The sequence below is a fragment of the Antedon mediterranea genome, chromosome 10, assembly GCF_964355755.1.
Source record: "Antedon mediterranea chromosome 10, ecAntMedi1.1, whole genome shotgun sequence".
Classification (NCBI taxonomy): domain Eukaryota; kingdom Metazoa; phylum Echinodermata; class Crinoidea; order Comatulida; family Antedonidae; genus Antedon; species Antedon mediterranea.
In genome coordinates, this window is record NC_092679.1 from 8080017 (window position 1) to 8106737 (window position 26721).

General features: G+C 32.9%; 3 protein-coding genes across 3 annotated transcripts in view; 1 reads left to right on the top strand and 2 right to left on the bottom strand.

Annotated features, from left to right (window-relative positions):
- The first annotated feature begins 5650 nt into the window (after positions 1 to 5650).
- LOC140061099 (UBX domain-containing protein 1-like) lies at positions 5651 to 11473 on the top strand. Its single transcript, XM_072107546.1, has 11 exons — positions 5651 to 5756; positions 6641 to 6694; positions 6956 to 7044; positions 7242 to 7290; positions 7566 to 7602; positions 7734 to 7828; positions 8646 to 8765; positions 8880 to 8951; positions 9501 to 9648; positions 10705 to 10885; positions 11072 to 11473. The coding sequence occupies exons 1-11, from the start codon at positions 5704 to 5706 to the stop codon at positions 11116 to 11118; spliced, it is 945 nt and encodes a 314-aa protein (XP_071963647.1). The 5' UTR covers positions 5651 to 5703; the 3' UTR covers positions 11119 to 11473.
- A 315-nt stretch (positions 11474 to 11788) lies between these two features.
- LOC140061098 (acidic fibroblast growth factor intracellular-binding protein-like) lies at positions 11789 to 15126 on the bottom strand. Its single transcript, XM_072107545.1, has 10 exons — positions 14999 to 15126; positions 14214 to 14400; positions 13886 to 14012; positions 13663 to 13763; positions 13404 to 13537; positions 13154 to 13262; positions 12992 to 13061; positions 12382 to 12468; positions 12117 to 12217; positions 11789 to 12010 (listed from the first exon to the last, which is right to left on the bottom strand). Exons 1-10 carry the CDS (start codon positions 15084 to 15086, stop codon positions 11932 to 11934), a joined length of 1083 nt encoding a protein of 360 aa, XP_071963646.1. The 5' UTR covers positions 15087 to 15126; the 3' UTR covers positions 11789 to 11931.
- A 99-nt stretch (positions 15127 to 15225) lies between these two features.
- Positions 15226 to 26721, bottom strand: part of LOC140061096 (monomeric sarcosine oxidase-like) — a 29193-nt gene continuing 17697 nt past the window's right edge. Inside the window, exon 8 of the mRNA XM_072107543.1 lies at positions 15226 to 15667. Coding sequence (XP_071963644.1) covers positions 15496 to 15667 — 172 coding nt within the window. The 3' untranslated portion in view covers positions 15226 to 15495. The remainder of the gene's footprint in view (positions 15668 to 26721) is intronic.

The following is a 26721-nucleotide window of genomic DNA, read 5'->3' on the forward strand; positions in this document are numbered from 1 at the left end:
ACCCTGGTATCGTCATTCCGGTCCATGCCGTTTATAACGTAATTATAGCCTTATAAATCATACGGTTATATTACATTTTTTATTTAAAAAAAAAGTTAAATTGTAGTAACGTCTTAAAATGGCGTAAAATGGCAGCTAGACGGCATGGACCGGGGCAAGTGGTATTTTGCTGAAATGACTGGATCCTACTTGCCCCAACCCATGTATCGTCATCCCGGTCCATGCCGTTTATAACGTAATTATAGCCCTATATATCATCCGGTTATATTGCATTTTTTATAAAAACGTTAAATTGTAGTAACGTTTTAAAATGGCGTAAAATGGCAGCTAGACGGCATGGACCGGGGGAAGAGGTATTTTGCTGAAATGACTGGATCCTACTTGCCCCAACCCATGTATCGTCATCCCGGTCCATGCCGTTTATAACGTAATTATAGCCCTATATATCATCCGGTTATATTGCACTTTTTATTTTTTAAAACGTAAAATTGTAGTAACGTTTTAAAATGGCGTAAAATGACAGCTAGACGGCATGGACCGGGACAAGAGGTATTTTTCTGAAACGACTGGACCCTACTAGCCTCAACCCATGTATCGTCATCCCGGTCTATGCCGTTCATAACGTAATTATAGCCGTATAAATCATACGGTTATATTACATTTTTTATTTAAAAAAAAAGTTAAATTGTAGTAACGTTTTAAAATGGCGTAAAATGGCAGCTAGACGGCATGGACCGGGACAAGTGGTATGTTTCTATAAAGACTGGACCCTACTCGCCCCAACCCATGTATCGTCATCCCGGTCTATGCCGTTTATAACGTAATTATAGCCCTATAAATCATGCGTTTATATTGCATTTTATATTTTTAAAAACGTTAAATTGTAGTAACGTTTTAAAATGGCGTAAAATGACAGCTAGACGGCATGGACCGGGGCAAGAGGTATTTTGCTAAAATGACTGGATCCTACTTTCCCCAACCCATGTATCGTCATCCCGGTCCATGCCGTTTATAACGTAATTATAGCCCTATATATCATCCGGTTATATTGCATTTTTTATAAAAACATTAAATTGTAGTAACGTTTTAAAATGGCGTAAAATGGCAGCTGGACGGCATGGACCGGGACAAGTGGTATTATTTTAAAATGACTGGACCCTACTAGCCCCAACCCATGTATCGTCATCCCGGTCCATGCCGTTTTTAACGTAATTATAGTCCTATATATCATCCGTTTATATTGCATTTTTTATAAAAACGTTAAATTGTAGTAACGTTTTAAAATGGCGTAAAATGGCAGCTGGACGGCATGGACCGGGACAAGTGGTATTATTCTGAAATGTCTAGACCCTACTCGCCCCAATCCATGTATCGTCGTCCCGGTCCATGCCGTTTATAACGTAATTATGTCCCTATAAATCATTCGGTTATATAGCATTTTTTATTTTAAAAAACGTTAAATTGTAGTAACGTTTTAAAATGGCTTAAAATGGCAGCTAGACGGCATGGACCGAGGCAAGTGGTATTTTTCTAAAACGACTGGACCCTACTAGTCCCAACCCATGTATCGTCATCCCGGTCCATGCCGTTTATAACGTAATTATAGCCCTATATATCATCCGGTTATATTGCACTTTTTATTTTTAAAAACGTTAAATTGTAGTAACGTTTTAAAATGGCGTAAAATGACAGCTAGACGGCATGGACCGGGGCAAGAGGTATTTTTCTGAAACGACTGGACCCTACTAGCCTCAACCCATGTATCGTCATCCCGGTCCATGCCGTTTATAACGTAATTATAGCCTTATAAATCATACGGTTATATTACATTTTTTATTTAAAAAAAAAGTTAAATTGTAGTAACGTTTTAAAATGGCGTAAAATGGCAGCTAGACGGCATGGACCGGGGCAAGTGGTATGTTTCTATAATGACTGGACCCTACTCGCCCAAACCATGTATCGTCATCCCGGTCCATGCCGTTTATAAAGTAATTATAGCCCTATAAATCATGCGTTTATATTGCATTTTATATTTTTTAAAACGTTAAATTGTAGTAACGTTTTAAAATGGCGTAAAATGACAGCTAGACGGCATGGACCGGGGGAAGAGGTATTTTGCTGAAATGACTGGATCCTACTTGCCCCAACCCATGTATCGTCATCCCGGTCCATGCCGTTTATAACGTAATTATAGCCCTATATATCATCCGGTTATATTGCATTTTTTATAAAAACGTTAAATTGTAGTAACGTTTTAAAATGGCGTAAAATGGCAGCTAGACGGCATGGACCGGGGCAAGTGGTATGTTTCTATAAAGACTGGACCCTACTCTCGCCCCAACCCATGTATCGTCATCCCGGTCCATGCCGTTTATAACGTAATTATAGCCCTATAAATCATGCGTTTTTATTGCATTTTATATTTTTAAAAACGTTAAATTGTAGTAACGTTTTAAAATGGCGTAAAATGACAGCTAGACGACATGGACCGGGGCAAGAGGTATTTTGCTGAAATGACTGGATCCTACTTGCCCCAACCCATGTATCGTCATCCCGGTCCATGCCGTTTATAACGTAATTATAGCCCTATATATCATCCGGTTATATTGCACTTTTTATTTTTTTAAACGTAAAATTGTAGTAACGTTTTAAAATGGTGTAAAATGACAGCTAGACGGCATGGACCGGGGCAAGAGGTATTTTTCTGAAACGACTCGACCCTACTAGCCTCAACCCATGTATCGTCATCCCGGTCCATGCCGTTTATAACGTAATTATAGCCTTATAAATCATACGGTTATATTACATTTTTTATTTTAAAAAAAAGTTAAATTGTAGTAACGTTTTAAAATGGCGTAAAATGGCAGCTAGACGGCATGGACCGGGGCAAGTGGTATTTTGCTGAAATGACTGGATCCTACTTGCCCCAACCCATGTATCGTCATCCCGGTCCATGCCGTTTATAACGTAATTATAGCCCTATATATCATCCGGTTATATTGCATTTTTTATAAAAACGTTAAATTGTAGTAACGTTTTAAAATGGCGTAAAATGGCAGCTAGACGGCATGGACCGGGGGAAGAGGTATTTTGCTGAAATGACTGGATCCTACTTGCCCCAACCCATGTATCGTCATCCCGGTCCATGCCGTTTATAACGTAATTATAGCCCTATATATCATCCGGTTATATTGCACTTTTTATTTTTAAAAACGTAAAATTGTAGTAACGTTTTAAAATGGCGTAAAATGACAGCTAGACGGCATGGACCGGGGCAAGAGGTATTTTTCTGAAATGACTGGACCCTACTAGCCTCAACCCATGTATCGTCATCCCGGTCCATGCCGTTCATAACGTAATTATAGCCTTATAAATCATACGGTTATATTACATTTTTTATTTTAAAAAAAAGTTAAATTGTAGTAACGTTTTAAAATGGCGTAAAATGGCAGCTAGACGGCATGGACCGGGGCAAGTGGTATTTTGCTGAAATGACTGGATCCTACTTGCCCCAACCCATGTATCGTAATCCCGGTCCATGCCGTTTATAACGTAATTATAGCCCTATAAATCATGCGTTTATATTGCATTTTATATTTTTAAAAACGTTAAATTGTAGTAACGTTTTAAAATGGCGTAAAATGACAGCTAGACGGCATGGACCGGAGCAAGAGGTATTTTGCTGAAATGACTGGATCCTACTTTCCCCAACCCATGTATCGTCATCCCGGTCCATGCCGTTTATAACGTAATTATAGCCCTATATATCATCCGGTTATATTGCATTTTTTATAAAAACATTAAATTGTAGTAACGTTTTAAAATGGCGTAAAATGACAGCTAGACGGCATGGACCGGGGCAAGAGGTATTTTTCTGAAATTACTGGACCCTACTAGCCCCAACCCATGTATGGTCATTCCGGTCCATGCCGTTTATAACGTAATTATAGTCCTATATATCATCCGTTTATATTGCATTTTTTATAAAAACGTTAAATTGTAGTAACGTTTTAAAATGGCGTAAAATGGCAGCTGGACGGCATAGACCGGGACAAGTGGTATTATTCTAAAATGACTAGACCCTACTCGCCCCAATCCATGTATCGTCGTCCCGGTCCATGCCGTTTATAACGTAATTATATCCCTATAAATCATTCGGTTATATTGCATTTTTTATTTTAAAAAACGTTAAATTGTAGTAACGTTTTAAAATGGCGTAAAATGGCAGCTAGACGGCATGGACCGAGGCAAGTGGTATTTTTCTAAAACGACTGGACCCTACTAGTCCCAACCCATGTATCGTCATCCCGGTCCATGCCGTTTATAATGTAATTATAGCCATATATATCATCCGGTTATATTGCATTTTTTTTTTTTTTAAACGTTAAATTGTAGTAACGTTTTAAAATGGCGTAAAATGGCAGCTAGACGGCATGGACCGGGTCAAGTGGTATTTTTCTGAAGCGACTGAACCCTACTAGCCCCAACCCATGTATCGTCATCCCGGTCCATGCTGTTTATAACGTAATTATATCCCTATAAACATTCGGTTATATTGCATTTTTTATAAAAAAAACTTAAATTGTAGTAACGTTTTAAAATGTCGTAAAATGACAGCTAGACGGCATGGACCGGGGCAAGAGGTATTTTTCTGAAATGACTGGACCCGACTCGCCCCAACCCATGTATCGTCATCCCGGTCCATGCCGTTTATAACGTAATTATAGCCCTATCATCCGGTTATATTGCATTTTTTATTTAAAAAAACGTTAAATTGTAGTAACGTTTTAAAATGGCGTAAAATGACAGTTATACGGCATGGACCGGGGCAAGTGGTATTTTTCTTAAACGACTGGACCCTAATAGCCCCAACCCATGTATCGTCATCCCGGTCCATGCCGTTTATAACGTATTTATAGCCCTATAAATCATGCGGTTATATTGCATTTTTTATTTTAAAAAACGTTAAATTGTACTAACCTTTTAAAATGGCGTAAAATGACAGCTAGACGGCATGGACCGGGACAAGTGGTATTTTTCTGAAATGACTGGACCCTACTCGCACCAACCCATGTATTGTCATCCCGGTCCATGCCGTTTATAACGTAATGATATCCCTATATATCATCCGGTTATATTGCATTTTTTATTTTAAAAAACGTTAAATTGTTGTAACGTTTTAAAATGGCGTAAAATGACAGCTAGACGGCATGGACCGGGGGCAAGAGGTTTTTTTCTGAAATGACTGGACCCTACTCGCCCCAACCCATGTATCGTCATCCCGGTCCATGCCGTTTTATAACGACAACGTGATTATAGCCCCATATATCATCCGGTTATATTGCATTTTTTCTTTTAAAAAACGTTAAATTGTAGTAACGTTTTAAAATGGTGTAAAATGGCAGCTAGACGGCATGGACCGGGGTATTTTTATTCAAGTGGTATTTTTCTGAAATGACTGGACCCTACTTGCCCCAACCCATGTATCGTCATCCCGGTCCATGCCGTTTATAACGTAATTATAGCCCTATATATCATCCGGTTATACAAGTATTACATTTTTCGTGGCGCTATAGTATCTTTGGTTATAAAAGTTCTTCTTTGTTTACTTTACTATTACTAAATACTACTCTTCACTCTCTGCTGCTGCTGCTCACGCTAACTTACTCGAGCCTGTGAGAAAAAAGTTTGATAAAAATCAGCATGCCTACCGATCTTGAACTACTCACTGAAATGGGATTTTCTGAAAATAGATCGTAAGTATCACATATTTAGTTAGTTATTAGTTAAAGATCCTAATTCCGTCTGGCTAGGCTATCTAGAAATATAATGATCAGCAGAGAGTTCTATAAGGGTTGTCAGACGATCGGGACCACGGACGATCGGGCCCAAGACGATCAGGCTTAGAAAATGTGGTCCCGATCGTCTCATGCGTTCGCCGATCGTCTCATGTGTTGAGAACCATTTTGGTCCCGATCGTCTCATTCGCTGGGCGAATTAAAACTGTGTGTTGTTATGTAAAAATTTGAATTGATTATTATTACTGTATGTTCAAATAAATTAATATATTAAACTAACATTTTACTATTGATACCGGGCGGTTTTCGTTAACTTTTGAGAATAAAAATTTACAAATTCATCATCATATAATATTAATAACATGCATGTAGGCCTAGCTAGGCCTAGGCCTAGACCTAGTTTGGTTAAGTTAATACCTCAATGATCTATAAAATCGCTCTTAGGCCTAGTAGGTAGTAGGTTAAGTAGTGATTCTGATTTAGGGTTGGTTGATATTCTTTAAAAACAGCACATTATCAGCAGTAACATGTTACAGCATTTTTATTGACAAAATGTATTGAAATTAAACGTGTATTTCAATAATTAAATGCATTAAAAAAAAGTAGATGCGTTCCACAAAATTTTTAATCCTCTATTATAGTTACTTTTTTGGAGCTCCATAGAAACAGAAATATTGAACATCGAAATTCACGAACAGTATGCAAGAAACACATCTGTAAAATCATCAATTTAAAGGATTTATTTGTTAATTTATATGCGATTCTTTTTCATAAAAGTACTTATGAGGCTATATTTATTCTAGGTAGATATCTTGACACATATTTATTTTTATATTTTATAGTCGAAGAGCTCTTGCAACAACCAAATACAAAGGTGCTCAAGTAGCAATGGATTGGTATGGTCACTTTGATCTATTGATTGAATATTATTATTAAAACAGTTGCTGTCATTTTATTTTATTCATTAATTGTACTACTACTACAGTACTATTACAATTCCTATTTAATTTTTTCTTATTTTGTTATAGATAGTAGAGGAATTTAATATAATATAAACTACAGTAGCAACACAGTAAAGGATATACTGTAATGTCTCATTGAATACAAACAATCATAACGCACATAACCAAATTAATGTTTTTGTATTAATTGTACAGGTTATTTGCCCATGCAGATGACCCAGATATAGATGATCCATTTGAAGAGGCCCCTGGCCAGAAATTATCAGATGAACCTGCTGCAGAAGGTACTATTAAAAAATGCTTTGTTTTTTCTTGGGGAAAAATCTTTATTAAGGGCTTTTGTAAACAATTTTAAAAAAGAATAAGAGGGAAAACTATGACTGTGATTTTGAGTATTATAAGTGGGTAAATGCCATTACAATACAATTATTAAAATTAAATACTATAAAAAACAATTAACATTTTGTTGATTTTTCTGAAGGTGATAACAAGACTGAAACTGCTGAAGCAAAGTCTGTTCAATGTGATGAGTAAGATGATATATGTTTAAATATTAAATATAAAATTAAAAATGATTGTGTGGTGTTCCCTTTAGTTCCCCTTTTCTCATACTTCTCTCTCCCCCTAATTTTTAGAGACATCATTTTGGAATTATTAGAATCTGTGACAAGGATGATTTAGAAATTATGATATAATTGATGACTAAATAAATGTGGAATAAATGAAATGAAATAAGCTTATTTTTATAATATTTTTATAAAATAATTCATACTTGAATTGATCACTATTTTATTTTCGTTTTTAGATGTGGCAAAAAGTTGAGAACACAAAATGATATAATGGTAAATAAATATATATTTAACCCTATTTACAGACCTATTATCATCAGGTCCATCATTTGTTTTGTGTATTCCTAATTTAGAAAATGTTTTTGTGTTCTATTGACAATTTTTATTTATATATAATATATTAGATGCATGCTTCACGAACAGGTCATTCTGGTTTCTCGGAATCTACAGAAGAAATTAAACCATTAACAGAAGAAGAGAAAAAAGAACAGCTTGCAAAGTAAGAATACTAAGAAATAAATACAGTCGATTTCGCCGAAGTTGAATCTAATGGGACTGGTATAAAAAGTTATGTGAACTTCCACTTACAGATTTGTAAAAAAATGCTAGGCCTAGGCTTGCATATCAACCCCCCACACGCTGAGCCTTGAATTGAGTTTGCTTAGCTAGGCCTAATAAATGCTAAGCCTCCTTTATAGGTAATGTGTATTGTATTTTCTTTATGGTATAAGCCGTAACAATATTAAGAAAACGTATAATAAATACATTTTGGTTTTTATTCACAATTGGTATCCATTGTTTATTGCCATCTGTCTAGCACAAAATGGGTACCCACAAAACACCGCTCAAACAAACTCACAGAGTACTCTACAAATACTAGCATGACTTATAGGACGCTGCCTATGCTATACAACCTGCTTGAGAGGTTCCACATTGTCACCTCTGTTTGTTTATCGAATTACAAATCTTTCGTCTGCTTTTTTAGTGTGTTGTTGCCGCGTGATTTGTATACGACTTATACAATAAATTATAAATCACTAAAGAATGTGTATATTTGGACCACAAAAAAGACGTTGACTTATATGAATGTCGACTTGGAAAAATTCGACTTAAAAATAAAAATTACACGGTAATGTATTAGAAAGAATTGGGACTTTCATAAAAATTTGACTTGAAGGTGGAATGGAAAGGTATCCCTGAATTGGAGGCCACCATTTAATTTACAAACAAAAAACACTGAATGGTTTAATGTCAATTACATTCCAAATGCTTCTCTGGTGTTTGCCTCCCTTTTAACATTAAAGTTTCGTTTTTAGGATTCAGGAACGTTTGAAACAAAAGAAAGCAGAAAGAATAGAACAAGAAAAGAAAGAGTTGGTACAAAAAGAAAAGTTAAGACGAAAACAAGGAAAAGAATTGGTTGCAGTCAAAGAACAGTAAGTAATATAATGTATACATTGAGTACAGTATGGTTAAATATTGCAAACTTGTATTTGAAGTCATGCTACTGTGCAGTAGCCTATTTCATATAATTAGTTCTGTTTTTTCAGACATGAAATGAATGAGATGAAAAGAGAAGCAGAACGTAAGAAACGAGAAAAATTGGAGGAAAAGAAAGCAAAGTAAGTTCAAACAAAATACCAAGGAGCTAAATTATGGAATTCAATCCATGTAGATATTAAAAATGCATCTACAACTTCTAAATTTAAATTAGTATATAAGAATTGTTTACTTTCAAGATATGATGAACGTTAAATATATAAATTCTATAAGACCAGTTGAGATCGGATAATATGATAAATAGAAATTGTAGCTTTTTTTATTATTATTTATTATTAGTTTATGTATATATATATTTTTCTTTTTCGTATTCATATTTATTAATGTTATATCTTGAGGTGGGTCAAACTTAAAAGTCTTTCTGACTTATATGACTCTCCCCCTACATGAATACTTCATTGCATTTATTATACTGTATGTATGTTATAATATTGTGGAAATTAAAATGATTTGATTTGTTTATTGATTAACATGAATATCTTATGTTTCCGTTCACATTGTAGTCTTTATAATGTATGTCCATTAAAACATTTTTTAACCATTGTACACCGACACAAATATCAATATCATTTCTTCCCGTAATATGTACTATTGTGTCTCAACATCTTCAGAGAACGAGTGAGAGAGCAAATTGCAAGGGATAAAGCAGACAGAGCAGCAAAGTTTGCCAAAACAGCTGTACCTCCTCCTTCCATTCCTGCTGCAGCGTCTAAGCCAACTGAAGTTCAGAAAAAGGAATATACACAAACTAAATTACAGGTAAGAGATATCACTTTAATATGTATATGACCACCTAATTAAGGCTAAATCCATTTCTAATGTAATCCCACTATGACCCTTAACTTTCGCCAAATTTGTAACCAGACGCTCTGAGACTATACTCAATCATCAAGCATTCCAAACTGTAACTAGATTTGAACTTGTCACTTTGATGAGTTAGTTATCCGCACAACAACAACAACGCCATGTGCACGTACACTAGAAAATGCGAACAGAAAAAGATTACAGCACTTATGACCTGATAATAATATGTTGGTGCTAAATTCTGTCTATTTTGTGCCTTAGTATAATACTGTTATATATCTACATACAGGCAACTTGTCAAGCAACAAAGTTACATGAATTCATATCTACAACTCATTAGCTTTCAAAATAAGTTGAAAAAATGGTGGGTCAACGGTCTTCCTGAAGTGCTATAATAGATTTAAAATAGGCATATTTTTTCATAAATTTGCATTGAATTTGCAATTTTTAAGCGCACATGCGTCATTATTCTGCAATTAAAATTCATAAAAATGAATGAAATCTATCATAAAAGGTATGAAGAACAAAAATCAATTGCAAAAACGGCCTTTCTATGCCATGTACACGCTATGTGCATGCATGCGTATGCGCAAGGCCAAAAAAAATAGAAAATTATGAAATGCTCAAAATGTCCTGAAATGTATAGAAAGTTGATTCTTGATATGAATTTAATTTTCACCAAGTGTCAATTCAAAATTACTTCTGGTTTTTAATCTATGATAAATCATTTAAATTCATAAAATCGTGCGCAACTCTGACGTTTTTCAAAAATAGGAGGTGCACAACTTCACCTAAATGTCAATATGTTAAAGTTACGAAATGTTATGTTTTCGCATTTTAAAGAAACGCGACGGGTGGAAAGAAAGACGAATAATACAGAAAAAAACAATTTGATGATGATCTCATACAATTACAAGGAGTTATCCGTCAAGGTGCGGATAACTAATTAAGCTTGACACTAATTTTAACGACACAAGGCACTGAGAAAAGCTAAGTTTTTTTTACCTATAGATACGTCTAACAGATGGCAGCACACTGACAAATTCATTTGAAGCTAAAGAACCTTTAGCTGCTGTAAGAGTTTATATTGAAGTTAACAGGAAAGATAGCAAAGCACCCTTTTCATTAATGACACCATTTCCAAGAAAAGTATTTACTGATGAGGATATGACTAAACCTTTACATCAACTAGGTAAGATGTGGAAGCGGCACTAACTTATGTCTTCTTTTCACAATTTTTCTGGTTGTTATGGATGATTTCGTGGATTACCCAAATCACCAAAATGAAATCCTGTAGGTGATTTTCTGCTAAAAAATAACCACTTTAAATAATTCAATAAATGACTAATATGCACTCACTTTTTTTATTTTAATATAGGTCTTGTTCCAAGTGCTGTGCTGACATTAACTAAGCCACAGTTATGATGTTGATGAACAACAACAGTCACTACTTTAATTTTGATATAGGTCTTGTTCCAAGTGCTGTGCTGACATTAACTAAGCCACAGTTATGATGTTGATGAACAACAAAAATATTACTGTGAAAATCATAATCTAATATTTAAATGTATTCCACAAAGACTAAATATATAATGTTCATGATGATTCACTGATAATAAGCAAAGTTAGATACATTTGTATTTTCTTCTAGTAACTGTTTATGAATAATTGTTTTTTAAAGAAAATATTAATGACATCGATAACAATTCTGTTTTGTTTATTTTATTGAAAATGATTATTAAAGTAATTTATATGGAGACATTTTATGTATCCTCTGTTCCAAGCAGGCAGGCAACAATTTGTTGACTAGGTTGTGCCCACAGATGGTTCTCGTCAGTCATGTCAGCATTAAAAAAAACTGGCGATTTCAAATGTCATGTCATTTACAGGAAAAAATAGACACGGTGATTCGTATGTAGTCAAAAAAAAACCTATAGAACGTTTTAACCAACTTTATATACCATGGAGTAAAAATTCTATAACGCGCGATTTACCGAATTTTGCCCTTACGTAAATTTTTATGTAGATGTAATAACCTTCTAGGCCGACAAAAATAAAATATACCTTTGCATTTATTTTTTTTTATTTTTCTCCTTATGAAATAATATATACATATGTATTGCAACTGCAAAATTTGGCCTCAAAACTTTACTTGATCCAAAAGTATTGTTTATTGTTATCTGATTTTATTCATTGAAGGGTTTTAATAATATAGTAATGAGCCATGAGTAAAGATCGTCAATTATGGTACATCTTTAATATACAGCTGGTTAAGGTATCCATGTATCGTTCTTGCACTGGTTGCAACCTTTGCTGTCTACACAAAAAGAAAACATTATGTCACAATTTACAAAGAATCTGTTGGCACAAACTTGATTAATGTTTACTTACTATTTAATGCATACATATTGTCTCATATTTACCTTCGAAAGCTGTCCAAAAATTTACAGTTGTTATTGTATGCATTTAAAAATGCTGCCATATCTTTAGCTGACCAACCATCTTGCTTGCATGATTCAATTATCTAAATAAAACATGTAACAGTGAATGATATATACAGTGGATCACATTATACTGTAATACATTTTAATTAATAGTACACATCCATGATCTCTCAAAATTACCAGAATTATACGGTGTATGTTATCGGTCGCGTACCAGCTCTTGGGAGGGTATCTACCAGCTTACCTTTTCAACAACATCTAAAAAGAAATCCCGGAGGTCTTTTGAGTGGATCATATTACTGCCAATATTTATGATTCCTTTAGTTAAATTCTGAGAATGAAAAATACAAATAATTTTAATCACAGGCAAGTTACATTGTACTTTGGCAATGGTATTTGTTGTATTTTGTACTTAGCACAATAAAACAGTTGATAAATATGTATTCTTGTTACCAGTTATTACTTACCCTGAACTCTGCATATGTATTCTTGTTACCAGTTATTACTTACCCTGAACTCTGCATATGTATTCTTGTTACCAGTTATTACTTACCCTGAACTCTGCATATGTATTCTTGTTACCAGTTATTAATTACCCTGAACTCTGCATATGTATTCTTGTTACCAGTTATTACTTACCCTGAACTCTGCATATGTATTCTTGTTACCAGTTATTACTTACCCTGAACTCTGCATATGTATTCTTGTTACCAGTTATTACTTACCCTGAACTCTGCATATGTATTCTTGTTACCAGTTATTACTTACCCTGAACTCTGCATATGTATTCTTGTTACCAGTTATTACTTACCCTGAACTCTGCATATGTATTCTTGTTACCAGTTATTACTTACCCTGAACTCGGCATCTACTTGTGAAAGCACTAAATCTGAAACTTTTCCTTTTAGAGTTTCACGAACAAGGCTGCAAAAATAAACATTGTAAATGAAAATGTAGTACAAGAATTTTCAGCATGGAAATATTAGTAAAAACAATGCTACAAATGTTAACTATACCCTTTGTGTTGTTCACTACATTCTTTTTCTCCCAATATTTTTAGTTCTCGCAGGTCTTGAAGGAAATTACGATCAAAGTCAGCATCTAAATCCTCCTTAGCTAGTGAACCTGCAAAATGTTTGAAATGAAATGATTAAACTACAGCAATACTAAGTAACAAAATAACTTTCTGCTTATATTTAAAATACTATTAAAATTTGTCCATGATCTACTGTTTATATTCTGGTAGTAATTAGCTTGCTTACTTACTTGCCGATCCTACAGTCCAATTGTTCATCATTTTATCTGCACAGTACACAAAGTCATCAAATGTGACGAATGCCAAGCGTTTTTTTCCAGTTTCAAACCGGTTATTTGCAAAAAACACAATTGCAGCATATTTCCTATTGAAGAGAATTTTTTTAAGTTTTGGTGGACAGAAAGTTTTAAGAGCAAGTAAAATTAACAATGTTTACATTGTTTGACAGGACATGATAAGAGTGAAAGCCAATTCTTTATTCTTACTTACTTTGCTAATTCCTTTGAGAGAAGGAAGTTATCTGTGATATTTTTTACCATTGATCCCTGCATATCTTCAACAGCTTTAAATACTCGCTTAAAATTATCATACTGTAATTAATAATAAATACAAATATTCAATGTTGCTAATTAGAGTATGTTAGCAGTGAGCAGAGAATTGTCAATTGTTATTTGGGCTTGAGGTACGACGAGCTTGTAATAAATAACTGTACCTGTCTACGGCAACTTTTAAGAGTAACATCTGTCTTTTCACTGACTTCATCTAAATCTTTGCGATGTCTACTTGAGAGTTTCTTACCTAGAATCTCTCTAGCAACAGAAGAATTCAAACTGTAATACCTAGTAACAAATAAATGGAAAAAAAAACCTTGTTATTGATAATCAATCGACTCGCCCAATACCTATCTCAAAGGAAACTCCAAAACTACTTTTTTTGAGTGGTCTGATGTAAACCAACTTTGCATGCTGTTGGGAATTCTTGCTTTTTAGGAAGATTTAATTTGAATTTATGGCACAAGAAATATTGTACTGTATACTAACTCCTGAATTAAAAATTCTTGCGTCTTGTGTGGTATTTGAAACATTACTTGATGCGAAAGTGATAGTGGATTCCGTAGGTACTTTTCAATTGCCATAAAATTACGGTAGTTGTCCTCAATATCACTGATTATATATTGCAATTTAACATTCACAAACTTTCCGGATGTAAGTCTTGAGGCTTCTGTCACTGAAAGTGAATGAGTGATAAAAATTTTGGTTACTATTTGTCTACTACTTAGTCTAGGCCCATACTTCATTTCAAGTAAACGAAGACAAGTTTTCACCCAATTCAAACAAATCAAGCAATGTTGTTGATGCATGAAGTAAAGAATATCTCTTTACTCCGTGGATGATGTAAAAGTGTGACAACAAGGCACCTCCCCTTCAATTCCATCCCATTCATTGTTTTGTATTGTGTAGTTTCAGTCTACCCAGACTTTGAAGATTAGAAGCCATTTTTGTGTCAAAGAATTCGCACGCTGCTGAGGAAAAGGAGCTGTTTTGAAAGGAAAAGGTAATTTAACGGTGGCTAAATCATGTGAACAAAATTGTATGATGTGGGTGTAAGAAAAGAATTTAGAAATCGACGATAACAGTGTATGGTGCGAAACTGCAGTAGCGCCCTCTCGCGATCGCCTACCTACCAAAGATTTCCTCTCCCGGTCCCTCTCTATCTCCACCACACTGCCACTCCCCGTGTGTCGCACCGTCTACGTTAAATATATACATAGTCTAAGGCCTAACCCCAGGCCTATATAGCTAACCTACCTACTGCAGGTACTTACCTGCTTTCCCTTCTAGCCATAACCGAAATACATCTTTGTCAATTAATGTCATATTACCCACGAATACTAGAACTTCTGAATCCACCATTTTACTCCTTCTGTTTTATACGGGTGCATTCAAGCGTGACTTGCCAAACGCTTATGGAACGTCAATTGTGCATAAAACTATCCGTCGACAAGAAAATACTTGGAAGATGAAAGAAAACAAACGCACACATCCAGCTGCAGAATATTTATTTAATTAATTTCTTTGTTGTTACAGTTAAAGCATTACTCATTTAAATTAATATAATTTTATAGGTGTATAATAATATGATGTGTAGGTGTATATTGTATGTTTTATTGTTATATTATATTCTTTACATTTTTCAAAAATAATACATTTTATTTTCTTAAAATTCATAATCAAAACGTAATAGATGCAAGCACAACTACAATACAACAATGAATAGTGCCCTTTGAGAGGACGCACACAATAATATTTATATTTTGCAAAACTATAATTTTGACAAATCTGGATTGCTGCTGCCTTCCACACCCATGATGTAAGACGGTTTAAAAAAGGGATCGTTAATTGCTGGGCGGTTCATAGTAAATTTCTTTATGTTAAATTCGGTCGCCTCCTTCATAGCAAGATCACTTAGTACTTGACCTATAACACTGGCAAACCTGAAAAATATTCACAGTTATAATTGTAATGATGCTCGCACAATTCGTAAAGTTTGAAAATTCGACGTCACACAGTCAAGGATTGATAATGACCACCACCGTCATGAGCTATATATCCAATACCAAATTGGCGAGTAAATCATGTTTTACTTTAAATTAAATTTATACGCTCTTCCACAAGGTCAATTGTTAGTTATACATACAGACTATATTAAAACAATGATTTTGAACACGTAGGGCATTTCTTTGAATTCTTTCCTATTGTCGTTTTGTGGTAATTTACAGCTTTTTATATGTTTAACAAACGTACATAATCAATTGCGTCTGCATCATGCTAGACTACAACTTCCGGTAGTGACGTAATCAGCATATTTTTGGTAATAAAACTTTTTCACTAAGCTAGGGAATCTTCTGATATCAATATTCATTAGACCGTACTTTAGTTAGCCAATCAAAATAAATGTATAAACAATTTTGCGGCGATGTTACATGTTGTTGAGGTAAAATATACTGTGTTTTACAATAACCAATTTGGTTAGAGTAAAACACAATGATAAAGAATAGGAAACATTTAATAATATGATAAATGACATTTACATAGCAATTTATCACTGTGTTTTACTATAACCAATTTGGTTAGAGTAAAACACAATGATAAAGAATAGGAAACGTTTAATAATAATATGATAAATGTCATTACATAGCAATTTATCACTGTGTTTTACTATAACCAATTTGGTTAGAGTAAAACACAATGATATAGAATAGGAAACATTTAATAATATGATAAATGACATTTACATAGCAATTTAGCACTGTGTTTTACTATAAACAATTTGGTTAAAGTAAAGCAGAATGATAAAGAATAGGAATTTAATAATATGATATATGACATTTACATAGCAATTTAGCACTGTGTTTTACTATAACCAATTTGGTTAGAGTAAAACACAATGATAAAGAATAGGAAACATTTAATAATATGATATATGACATTCACATAGCAATTTAGCACTGTGTTTTACTATAACCAATTTGGTTAGAGTAAAACACAATGATATAGAATAGGAAACATTTAATAATTTGATAAATGACATTTACATAGCAATTTAGCACTGTGTTTTATTATAACCAATTTGGTTAAAGTAAAACACAATGATAAAGAATAGGAAACATTTAATAATATGATAAATGACATTTACATAGCAATTTAGCACTGTGTTTTACTATAACCAATTTGGTTAAAGTAAAGCAGAATGATAAAGAATAGGAATTTAATAATATGATATATGACATTTACATAGCAATTTAGCACTGTGTTTTACTATAACCAATTTGATTAAAGTAAAACACAATGATATAGAATAGGAAACATTTAATAATATGATAAATGACATTTACATAGCAATTTATCACTGTGTTTTACTATAACCAATTTGGTTATGGTAAAGCACAATGATATAGAATAGGAAACATTTAATAATATGATAAATGACATTTACATAGCAATTTAGCACTGTGTTTTACTATAACCAATTTGGTTATGGTAAAGCACAATGATATAGAATAGGAAACATTTAATAATATGATAAATGACATTTACATAGCAATTTAGCACTGTTTTTTACTATAACCAATTTGGTTAAAGTAAAACATAATGATAAAGAATAGGAAACATTTAATAATTTGATAAATGACATTCACATAGCAATTTAGCACTGTGTTTTACTATAACCAATTTGGTTATGGTAAAGCACAATGATATAGAATAGGAAACATTTAATAATATGATAAATGACATTTACATAGCAATTTAGCACTGTTTTTTACTATAACCAATTTGGTTAAAGTAAAACACAATGATAAAGGATATGAAACATTTAATAATTTGATAAATGACATTCACATAGCAATTTAGCACTGTGTTTTACTATAACCAATTTGGTTATGGTAAAGCACAATGATATAGAATAGGAAACATTTAATAATATGATAAATGACATTTACATAGCAATTTAGCACTGTGTTTTACTATAACCAATTCGGTTATAGTAAAGCACAATGATATAGAATAGGAAACATTTAATAATAATGATTATTTACATAGCAATTTATCACTGTGTTTTACTATAACCAATTTGATTATGGTAAAACACAATGATAAAGAATAGGAAACATTTAATAATAATGATTATTTACATAGCTAGCAATTTAGCACAATGTTTTACTATAACCAATTTGATTAGAGTAAAACACAATGATATAGAATAGGAACATTTAATAACATGATAAATGACATTCACATAGAAATTTAGCACTGTGTTTTATACTATAACCAATTTGATTAGAGTAAAGCACAATGATAAAGAATAGGAAACATTTAATAATATGATAAATGACATTTACATAGTAATTTATCACTGTGTTTTACTATAACCAATTTGGTTAGAGTAAAACATTTTAACTATGATAAATGATATTTAGCACTGTGCTGGATACAGTAAAACACAAATAAAGAATAGGAAACATATAATAATATGATACATTTACATACAAATTTAGTATTGTGTTTTACTATAGCCAATTTGGTTACAGTAAAACACAATGATATGAAACATTTATTATATGATGTTATTTACATAGCAAAATATTATATTAAACATATCTTATTATCTAAACGTTATGATAAAGAATAGGATACATATAATGTAATAATAAAATACAAGTTACATAGTTTATCATCTTATTTTACAGAACCAATTTGGTGACACAGTTAAACACAGTGATAAAAGATACTGTTTTAGGTTATATAACCCTAACCCTAGTTTGAAGCGACATAATAAATTCATCGCGAAAAAGTACGTATCGTATTCAGAAACTTTTGAAATTTGTTAGATATGTTTAATAGGTTCTTACGTCTATAAAACAAACAAAAAATATAAATTTCACGAAAAATTCGTGATTTTAATAATTTGCATTTCTAAAAATGTACACTTATGAAATACCATACATTTTCCAACACATTTTTACTTCATTGATGATTCCCAGAAATCAAAATAAAACAAATTATGATATTTCTTTTACATTATAGATGTAAGAACCTATATTGAACATGTACCAAATTTCAAACGTTTTTTAAGACGATACGTATTTTTATCGATGAATTAAGTATGTGATCGCTTCAAACTAGGGTTAGGGTTAAATAACCTAACAATTCAATTCTTTAACACTGTGTTTAACTTTTAACCAAATTGGTTTTAGTACAACACAATGATAAACTATGTACATTTTATTTTTCATATTACATTATAGGATACATATAATGTAATAATAATAAATACAAGTTACATAGTTTATCATCTTGTTTTACAGAACCAATTTGGTTACACAGTTAAACACAGTGATAAAGAATAGACACTGTTTTAGGTTATATAACTCTAACCCTAGTTTGAAGCGATCACATACTTAATTCATCGCGAAAAAATACGTATCGTATTCAGAAACATTTGAAATTTGGTAAATATGTTCAATAGGTTCTTACGTCTATAAAACAAACAAAAAATAAAAGTTTCAAGACAAATTCGTGATTTTAATAATTTGCATTTCTAAACATTTACACTTATGAAAGACAGTACATTTCCAACACATTTTTACTTCATTGATGATTCCCAGAAATCAAAATAAAACTATTAGGATATTTCTTTTGCATTATAGATGTAAGAACCTATATTGAACATATCTACCAAATATCAAACGTTTTTCAAGACGATACGTATTTTTAGCGATGAATATTAAATATATGATCGCTTCAAACTAGGGTTAGGGTTAAATAAACTAAAACAGTTCTATTCTTTATCACTCACTGCAGTGTTTAACTTTTAACCAAAATGGTTATAGTAAAACACAATGATAAACTTATATGTAAATTTTATTTTTCATAACATAAAATGTTTGATATTCTTTATAATATTTAATATTATATTTTAGGCCTACTATTAATGACGTATAAATGCACACTACATCTGAAATAACTTTCTACTTCATTGGCGATTCTTACCAAAAAAAAGAACTAATTTTGTTATGTATATAGAGCAACCTATTATAACATGTCTTGTATGATTTTTATCTCGTTTCAATGACATTTTATACTACAATTCAAATGAAAAAGCATCACAAAAAATACGTCTGGTATTCAAAAAGTTTCTAAACTCGGTACACAGAAAAAACGAATATGTTGAAAATGTATGGTCTTTCATAAGTGTGAATTTTTAGAAATGCAAATAATGGAAGTCATCGATTTGTCTTGAAATTTATAATTTGTTTTGTCTTATTGAACATATCTATACAAAATGTCAAACGTTTCTGAATACGATACGTTTTTTTTCTCGATGAATTTATAATGTCGCTTCAAACTAGAGGGTAGGGTAGTAACCTAACAAGTATCTATTCTTTATCACTATGTTTAACTGTGTAATCATATTGGTTCTAATAAAAAACAATGATAAACTATGTAAATTGTATGTTTCATATATTACATTTTGGCCAAAAAAAATTATTGGGAATGTCAAATTTCTTTTTCATGACATATATCTACAAATTTCAGAAGCTTTTGAATACGAGTATTTTACGCGATGTTTTTTTATCCTCATTTTAATATTTTGGTAATGTAATTCACATGCATAAAGTTTTGTATCCAAAAATTGTTTATTCTTGGGTAGAAATGAGGAAATAAATAGTATTCCTGTATAATATAATAATCAATAATAAAGTATAAAAAAAAGTGTTGTGTAAACGAACGTTTTTTACGCTTCGAATTTTCTGTTACATTATGTTTGAATTGAAGCTACAGATATTGAATCATGGACCTATAAATTAGTAATTTATAGGTCCATGATTGAACATATCGTCACTCACCACACATTTTTTGTTTTGTATTTCGAAAGTATTTATTCTAAAGAACAATTGATGCAAACATTAATTATAATTTGGCGATTATTCGTCACACGAAGCGTCGAATATCGATTCGTCTCGTCATGGGAAGAAAACGTGCATTGCGCACACTGTTTACGCGCCTCAACAATAAACGGCGAATATGCGATTCGTCACTAATTATGGAACGCCGTTTTACACAAGTTTTTGGCGATGATAAAAATTGCGTCGATGATGAAATTGCGTCGATGAAAATTGCATCGACGCAATGTAGATTGCGTCGACGCAATTTACGTTGCGTCGATGAAAATTGCATCGATGAAAATTGCGTCGATGAAAATTGCGTCGATGAAAACTGCATCGATGAAAATTGCGTCGATGAAAACTGCATCGATGAAAATTGATGTGATGAATTTAATTGATTATGAAAATTCCGGGGAAAATTCCAAATGGTTTTAATTCAATCAATGATGAAAATGACTACTAGTAAAGTAAATGATGATGTTAATAATGATGTTAATAATGTTATTATGTTGCTAAAAATTGACAGTTTCTGAATATTTTGATATGATAAACATGTTTACCGCTTGCGCTAGCGCGCGCGTTATAGACAAGCGCACAGTGAGCGCGCACTAAAACAATGTTGAAATATATGCACTGATTAACATTTTAGTGATTTATTGTCAACACATTTTAGCAATGGATCCATTATTGTCCTTTCGGACACATTATATCTTCTAGCTAATTGCTTCCGTTAATCCACCAGTTCAGTACATAAAATTCAGATGTCCAGCATCCATGACATCATATTCAAATCATACCGGCAGGGAGATCGCAATTTTCATCGATGCAGTTTTCATCGAGGCAGTTTTCATCGACGCAATTTTCATCGACGCAATTTTCATCACATTAACGCAATTTTCATTACATCGACGTAATTTTCATCGACGCAATGTTCATCACATCGACTTAAATTTTCATTACATCAATACTATATTCATCGACGCAATTTTCATCACATCGACGCAATTTTCATTGCATCATCGACGCGATTTTATCATCGCCTAAACTGGCATTCCATACTAATTGCGTGTGATCTGATTGGTGTATTATAAATAAATTCATCGCGATGAATTTTTCAGTAGATGTAATGAGACAGTTCAGTAGATGTAATGACAGTTAATTTAATTGTTCTGCTCTTTTTGTACAAATCTATATACTACTTTATATTATGGATTTTGTAGTACTGTTAAAATGATTAAATCTCTGGAAGTGTGTTTTACGAGTATGTCCGCAAATTTATGCGTTTACGGTTTTAAAATGTGAGTTTTAAATAGCGAACATGATCTTGTTAGGTGCACTACGCACGCAGTATTCCAAAATGTCTTACTAATTGGGAGAAAATCATAATTGTATCATATCATATTATATCCATTCTTTAACTTTATCCAAAACTAAATTGGTATAGTAAAACACAGTGCTAGCAATTTATCATATTATTAAATGTTTCATATTCTTTATCATTGTGTTTTACTCTAATCAAATTGGTATAGTAAAACACAGTGCTAAATTGCTATGTGAATGTCATTTATCATATTTTTAAATGTTTCCTATTCTTTATCATTGTGTTTAACTCTAACCAAATTGGTTATAGTAAAACACAGTGCTAAATTGCTATGTAAATGTTATATATCATATTATTAAATTCCTATTCTTTATCATTGTGTTTTACTCTAACCAAATTGGTTATAGTAAAACACAGTGATAAATTGCTATGTAAATTGTTATGTCTAGCTATGGTGCCAGTAAGCAAGATGATACATTTGTTTATCAGTATACACTTCCTATGTTATCAGTTGGTTTACAAATACCACCTGTAACTATACCAATTTGTATGAGTCATATAGAAAGTAGAATTGTGAATAAAAGAGTTGTTAAAAAGTAGTCGAAGTGAATACATCTATCTTTGAGTCAGCTTTACAATACTTTACATTATATTACAATACATTACTACTGTACAAAGGTACTGGGGGTATATAACAAATTGGCGACGAGGATCGGATTTTAAATTCTAAGTGATACAATGGCTGGAATTTCACCACCAGTACCGTTTCTACCTACTCCAGGCAAATCAACGTTAAAGTTTGAACAATGGTTTGAATTTTTTACAAATTATACTCTTGCGTCTGGAAGTGACCGATAGAATGCTGAAAGAAGAAAAGCACTATTACTACATTGTCTTGGTACTGAGGGTCAACGTATTTACAGCCTTTTACCAGAAAGAGAAATTGATCCAAATGATGATGTTAATTCATATGATGCAACTGTTGCCAAATTGCGGGCACATTTTAACCCAAGATTAAACGTTGTAGCGGAAAGATACACATTTCGTCAACGTAGACAACTCCAGGATGAAACATCAGATGAGTACGTAAGAGAACTTCGACAATTATCAATTTCATGTAATTTCGGTGTAATAGCTGATGAAATGATAAGAGACCAGTTAGTTGAGAAAACTAATTCTTCCCGTATTCGCGAAAGATTACTTCTGGAACCTGAACTTACATTAAATACTGCCATAGAAATTGCAAGGCAATGTGAACATGCTGCAAAAGAATGCCAAATAATAGGTAAAGCTGAACTACCAGTACCTGTTGAGCAGATACGAAAGAGTAATTACAAACCTAAACAACAGCCAGCAAAATACAAATCCAGTGAGTACTGTTTTCGTTGTGGTTCGAAATCGCACAAAGCAAATGATGTCAAATGCAAGGCAAAGAAAGCTAAATGCAATAAATGCCGTAAGATAGGGCATTTTGCTAGTGTTTGCAGAAGTGTTGAAATTGAAAATATTGATGAAACCATGTCTGTTAATGTGATGGTTAACAGAAAATTACGCACTGACGTATTGATAGGTCATTCAGCAAAAGTGAACATGACCATAGATACTGGTTCACCAGTTACAATTCTACCCAAAAGAATCTATAATCGATATTTTGTCAACGAAGCTCTACAAAAGGCGTCAATCAAACTGATGACCTACTCCAAGGAACCGATACATGTGCATGGATTTGTGAATTTACCAGTTACACTTGCCAGTGAGCCAGAGAATAAAGTGCACGCGAAGATTTACATTGTAGAAAAAGGATCGCCTATTCTCGGGATGGACTTGATTAGCAACCTAAATATTAACATTGTGAAAGGACAAATTGCTTACGTCCAAGTTGCTAAAGATACTACTACAATTGATGATGCTGAATACAAGCAAGAACTGAAAAAGAACTATCCGAGATTGTTCAATGGGAATGTGGGGCTCGCGAAGGATTTCGTACATAAAGTTATGGTCCGCGAACACTGTACACCGAAAATTCAGAAATTACGAAGCTTACCATTTACGGTAAGAGACAAAGTTGCTAAAGAACTTGATAGGTTAGAAAGCCAAGGAATTATAGAGAAAATTAATGCAAGTCCTTGGGTAAGTCCTATTGTTGTAGTAGGTAAAAAATCCGGTGATGTACGTATTTGTATAGATTTAAGAGAAGTTAACAAAGAACTTGTAGTAGACCAATTTCCTTTACCTGATATTTCAGAATTATTCAATTCATTGCATGGTGCTACTGTATTTTCTACGTTAGATCTTAGATCTGCGTACCATCAATTGACATTACATAAAGAAAGTAGGGATTTAACTGCTTTTATTACGCATCAAGGCCTTTACCGTTATAAGAGAGTATGTTTTGGTCTTGCTTCCGCACCATCTGCATTTCAGAAAACAATGAGTTCAATCCTAAGGAATGCAAAGGGGGTACGTTGCTATCTTGACGATATTGTTGTCTTTGGTAAAGATGAAGATGAACATGAACATGCTATTAATATGGAAAATGTTCTAAGTAAAATACAAAAGGCAGGGTTAACGCTAAACCTTGATAAATGCAAATTTAGAGTGAAACAAATTTCATACTTAGGTCATACAATTTCGGCTTCAGGACTTCAACCTGATAATGACCATGTAAAAGCCATAATCGAGGCAAAAATTCCAAACAACATCTCTGAATTGAGAACTGCTTTGGGAATGTTTGGATACTATGCAAAATTTGGGGTGTGTCGAAAGCGAAGACCTCGAAAGCGAAGATCGAAGACCGAAGACCTCGAAAGCGAAGACCCTACGAAATGGTAGTGTGCACAAAATCCGACCAAAATCAAACAAAATCGTGATAACACCTTGAATTTACAGATCCTGAAAAAATATTTCAATTTTAATCGTTATATTATAACAAATCATGACTTTATCTATGAACAAGTTCACGTGTTTTCGCCAATGGAGTTAATATGTGATATAGTTTTACGAACAAACACATCGCGCTATTTGCAAGGCGACGGACGCACAAGAAGGACCTCGCACATGAAATGTCACTTGTTCCGATAACAATTTAAAATCATAGCCAATTGTTTATAAGTATAGAAATAAACTACAGTAAGTAAATTGTAAGAAGTAAAGGATGGCGGTAGGCCCGGTATTTAGGTTTATTTTAGAGCCTATAGGCCTATAAAAAGTGTCCGTATCATAGATTTTACACTGCTTTTAAATGTTAGGTACAGAGATCTTTTTTGCATTTAAATATGTTGCTATGTGTTTTTTATCTATAATATTTGCCTATTGTTTATTATCTAAATGTATGAATAAATACAATAAGATATTCATTTTCCTGTATTGTATTTAAACTTTTACATTTTCCCATTGTAACTATTGCTATTTTACTTAATCGCCAGTTTCAAAATGTTTTCTAATGTATTCATAATAGACAAATAATAGGGCCTATATGAAATATTTATTTTCCTTTTAAGGAAAATAAATATTTCATTTTTCATTAACCAACGTATGAACCACTAAACAAAAAAAATTCTGCCGCAACGTATCATTGGCGCGCGCAACAGAAAATCTATCTATCTATCTATCTATCTTCTATCTATTTTGCATCCCCTCTTAAGATCGAGAATCATGATGAACATAATAAAGCAGAAACGGTGTTGAACACATCGGTTCCCACTTGTGATGACACGCAACGTTATTTTCTTACGGCGCACTCGGGGGCGCACTTTGCGTCGATCTGAAAACCAATTCAGCTCTTAAAATATTTCCCGGGCCAATGACAGTTCGTCCCAAACGCTTACCGTGAACTAACGGAACTTTATTTTATATCTTTGTATTGTCAAAGTAAAAAATAATACTGTATTCAAATTATGATTTGACAAAAGGCTAATACTGTAAAACGAACGATAGACATCACACTCTGACAATTTTTCTTGATCGTTAACCCGTTATAATAGTATAATTCTGTTAGATTTGTTTGTATTAGTGTCAATTCTATATTTAAATGGTCAACAACCGGTAACCTGTTTCTTAATTAAAATGTTATGTTTTCTTTTGTTAATGGACACTCATGGCAGGGATGCAAACATTTAGAAGCGGGACGTCGACAATCTGTTGAAAATCGGGAGACTGTTGAATAGTCGTCTCAACCACAAGCCTGTGAGATAGAAGGTTGGGGGTTAGAGTGGTTAAGCCCGATAAACATTCACCATCACTTAATAAAGATTTATAGAGAGTATCTCTTTTTGTATTCACCACGGGCAATGCTTGAAAACAAAAGTCAGTTTTTTATTTGATGATGAGGAAAATTGTGGTTGGCGGAACTGGAACTTCATTAAACTAATCTTTTGACAGTGTCGGTAAACGTAATACCGATATGAATCAAAATCGGCAACTTGTAATTTTGGAGGGAATATTTTTTATTTCAATCTTTGTTTTGAATGGCTTTTGTCTTTGTGAACGTTGACATAATGGCATAATTATTCGGAATTATGGAAGCCGTGAAACAGATGATACTATGTCACAGGAAACGACCGATTTATAACCAAAATTTGCAGAACGCTGATGCCTATATCGTTCGTTCTTTTTACTTCTTGTCAAATCATAATTTGAATATATTCTGCCAAATTTGACCCGGGAAATATTTTAAGAGCTGGAATTAGTTTCCAGATCGACGCAAAGTGCGCCTTAAGAACAAATGTGCGTGTCATCACAAGTGGGAACCGACGTGTTCAACACCGACTGCTTTACGTTC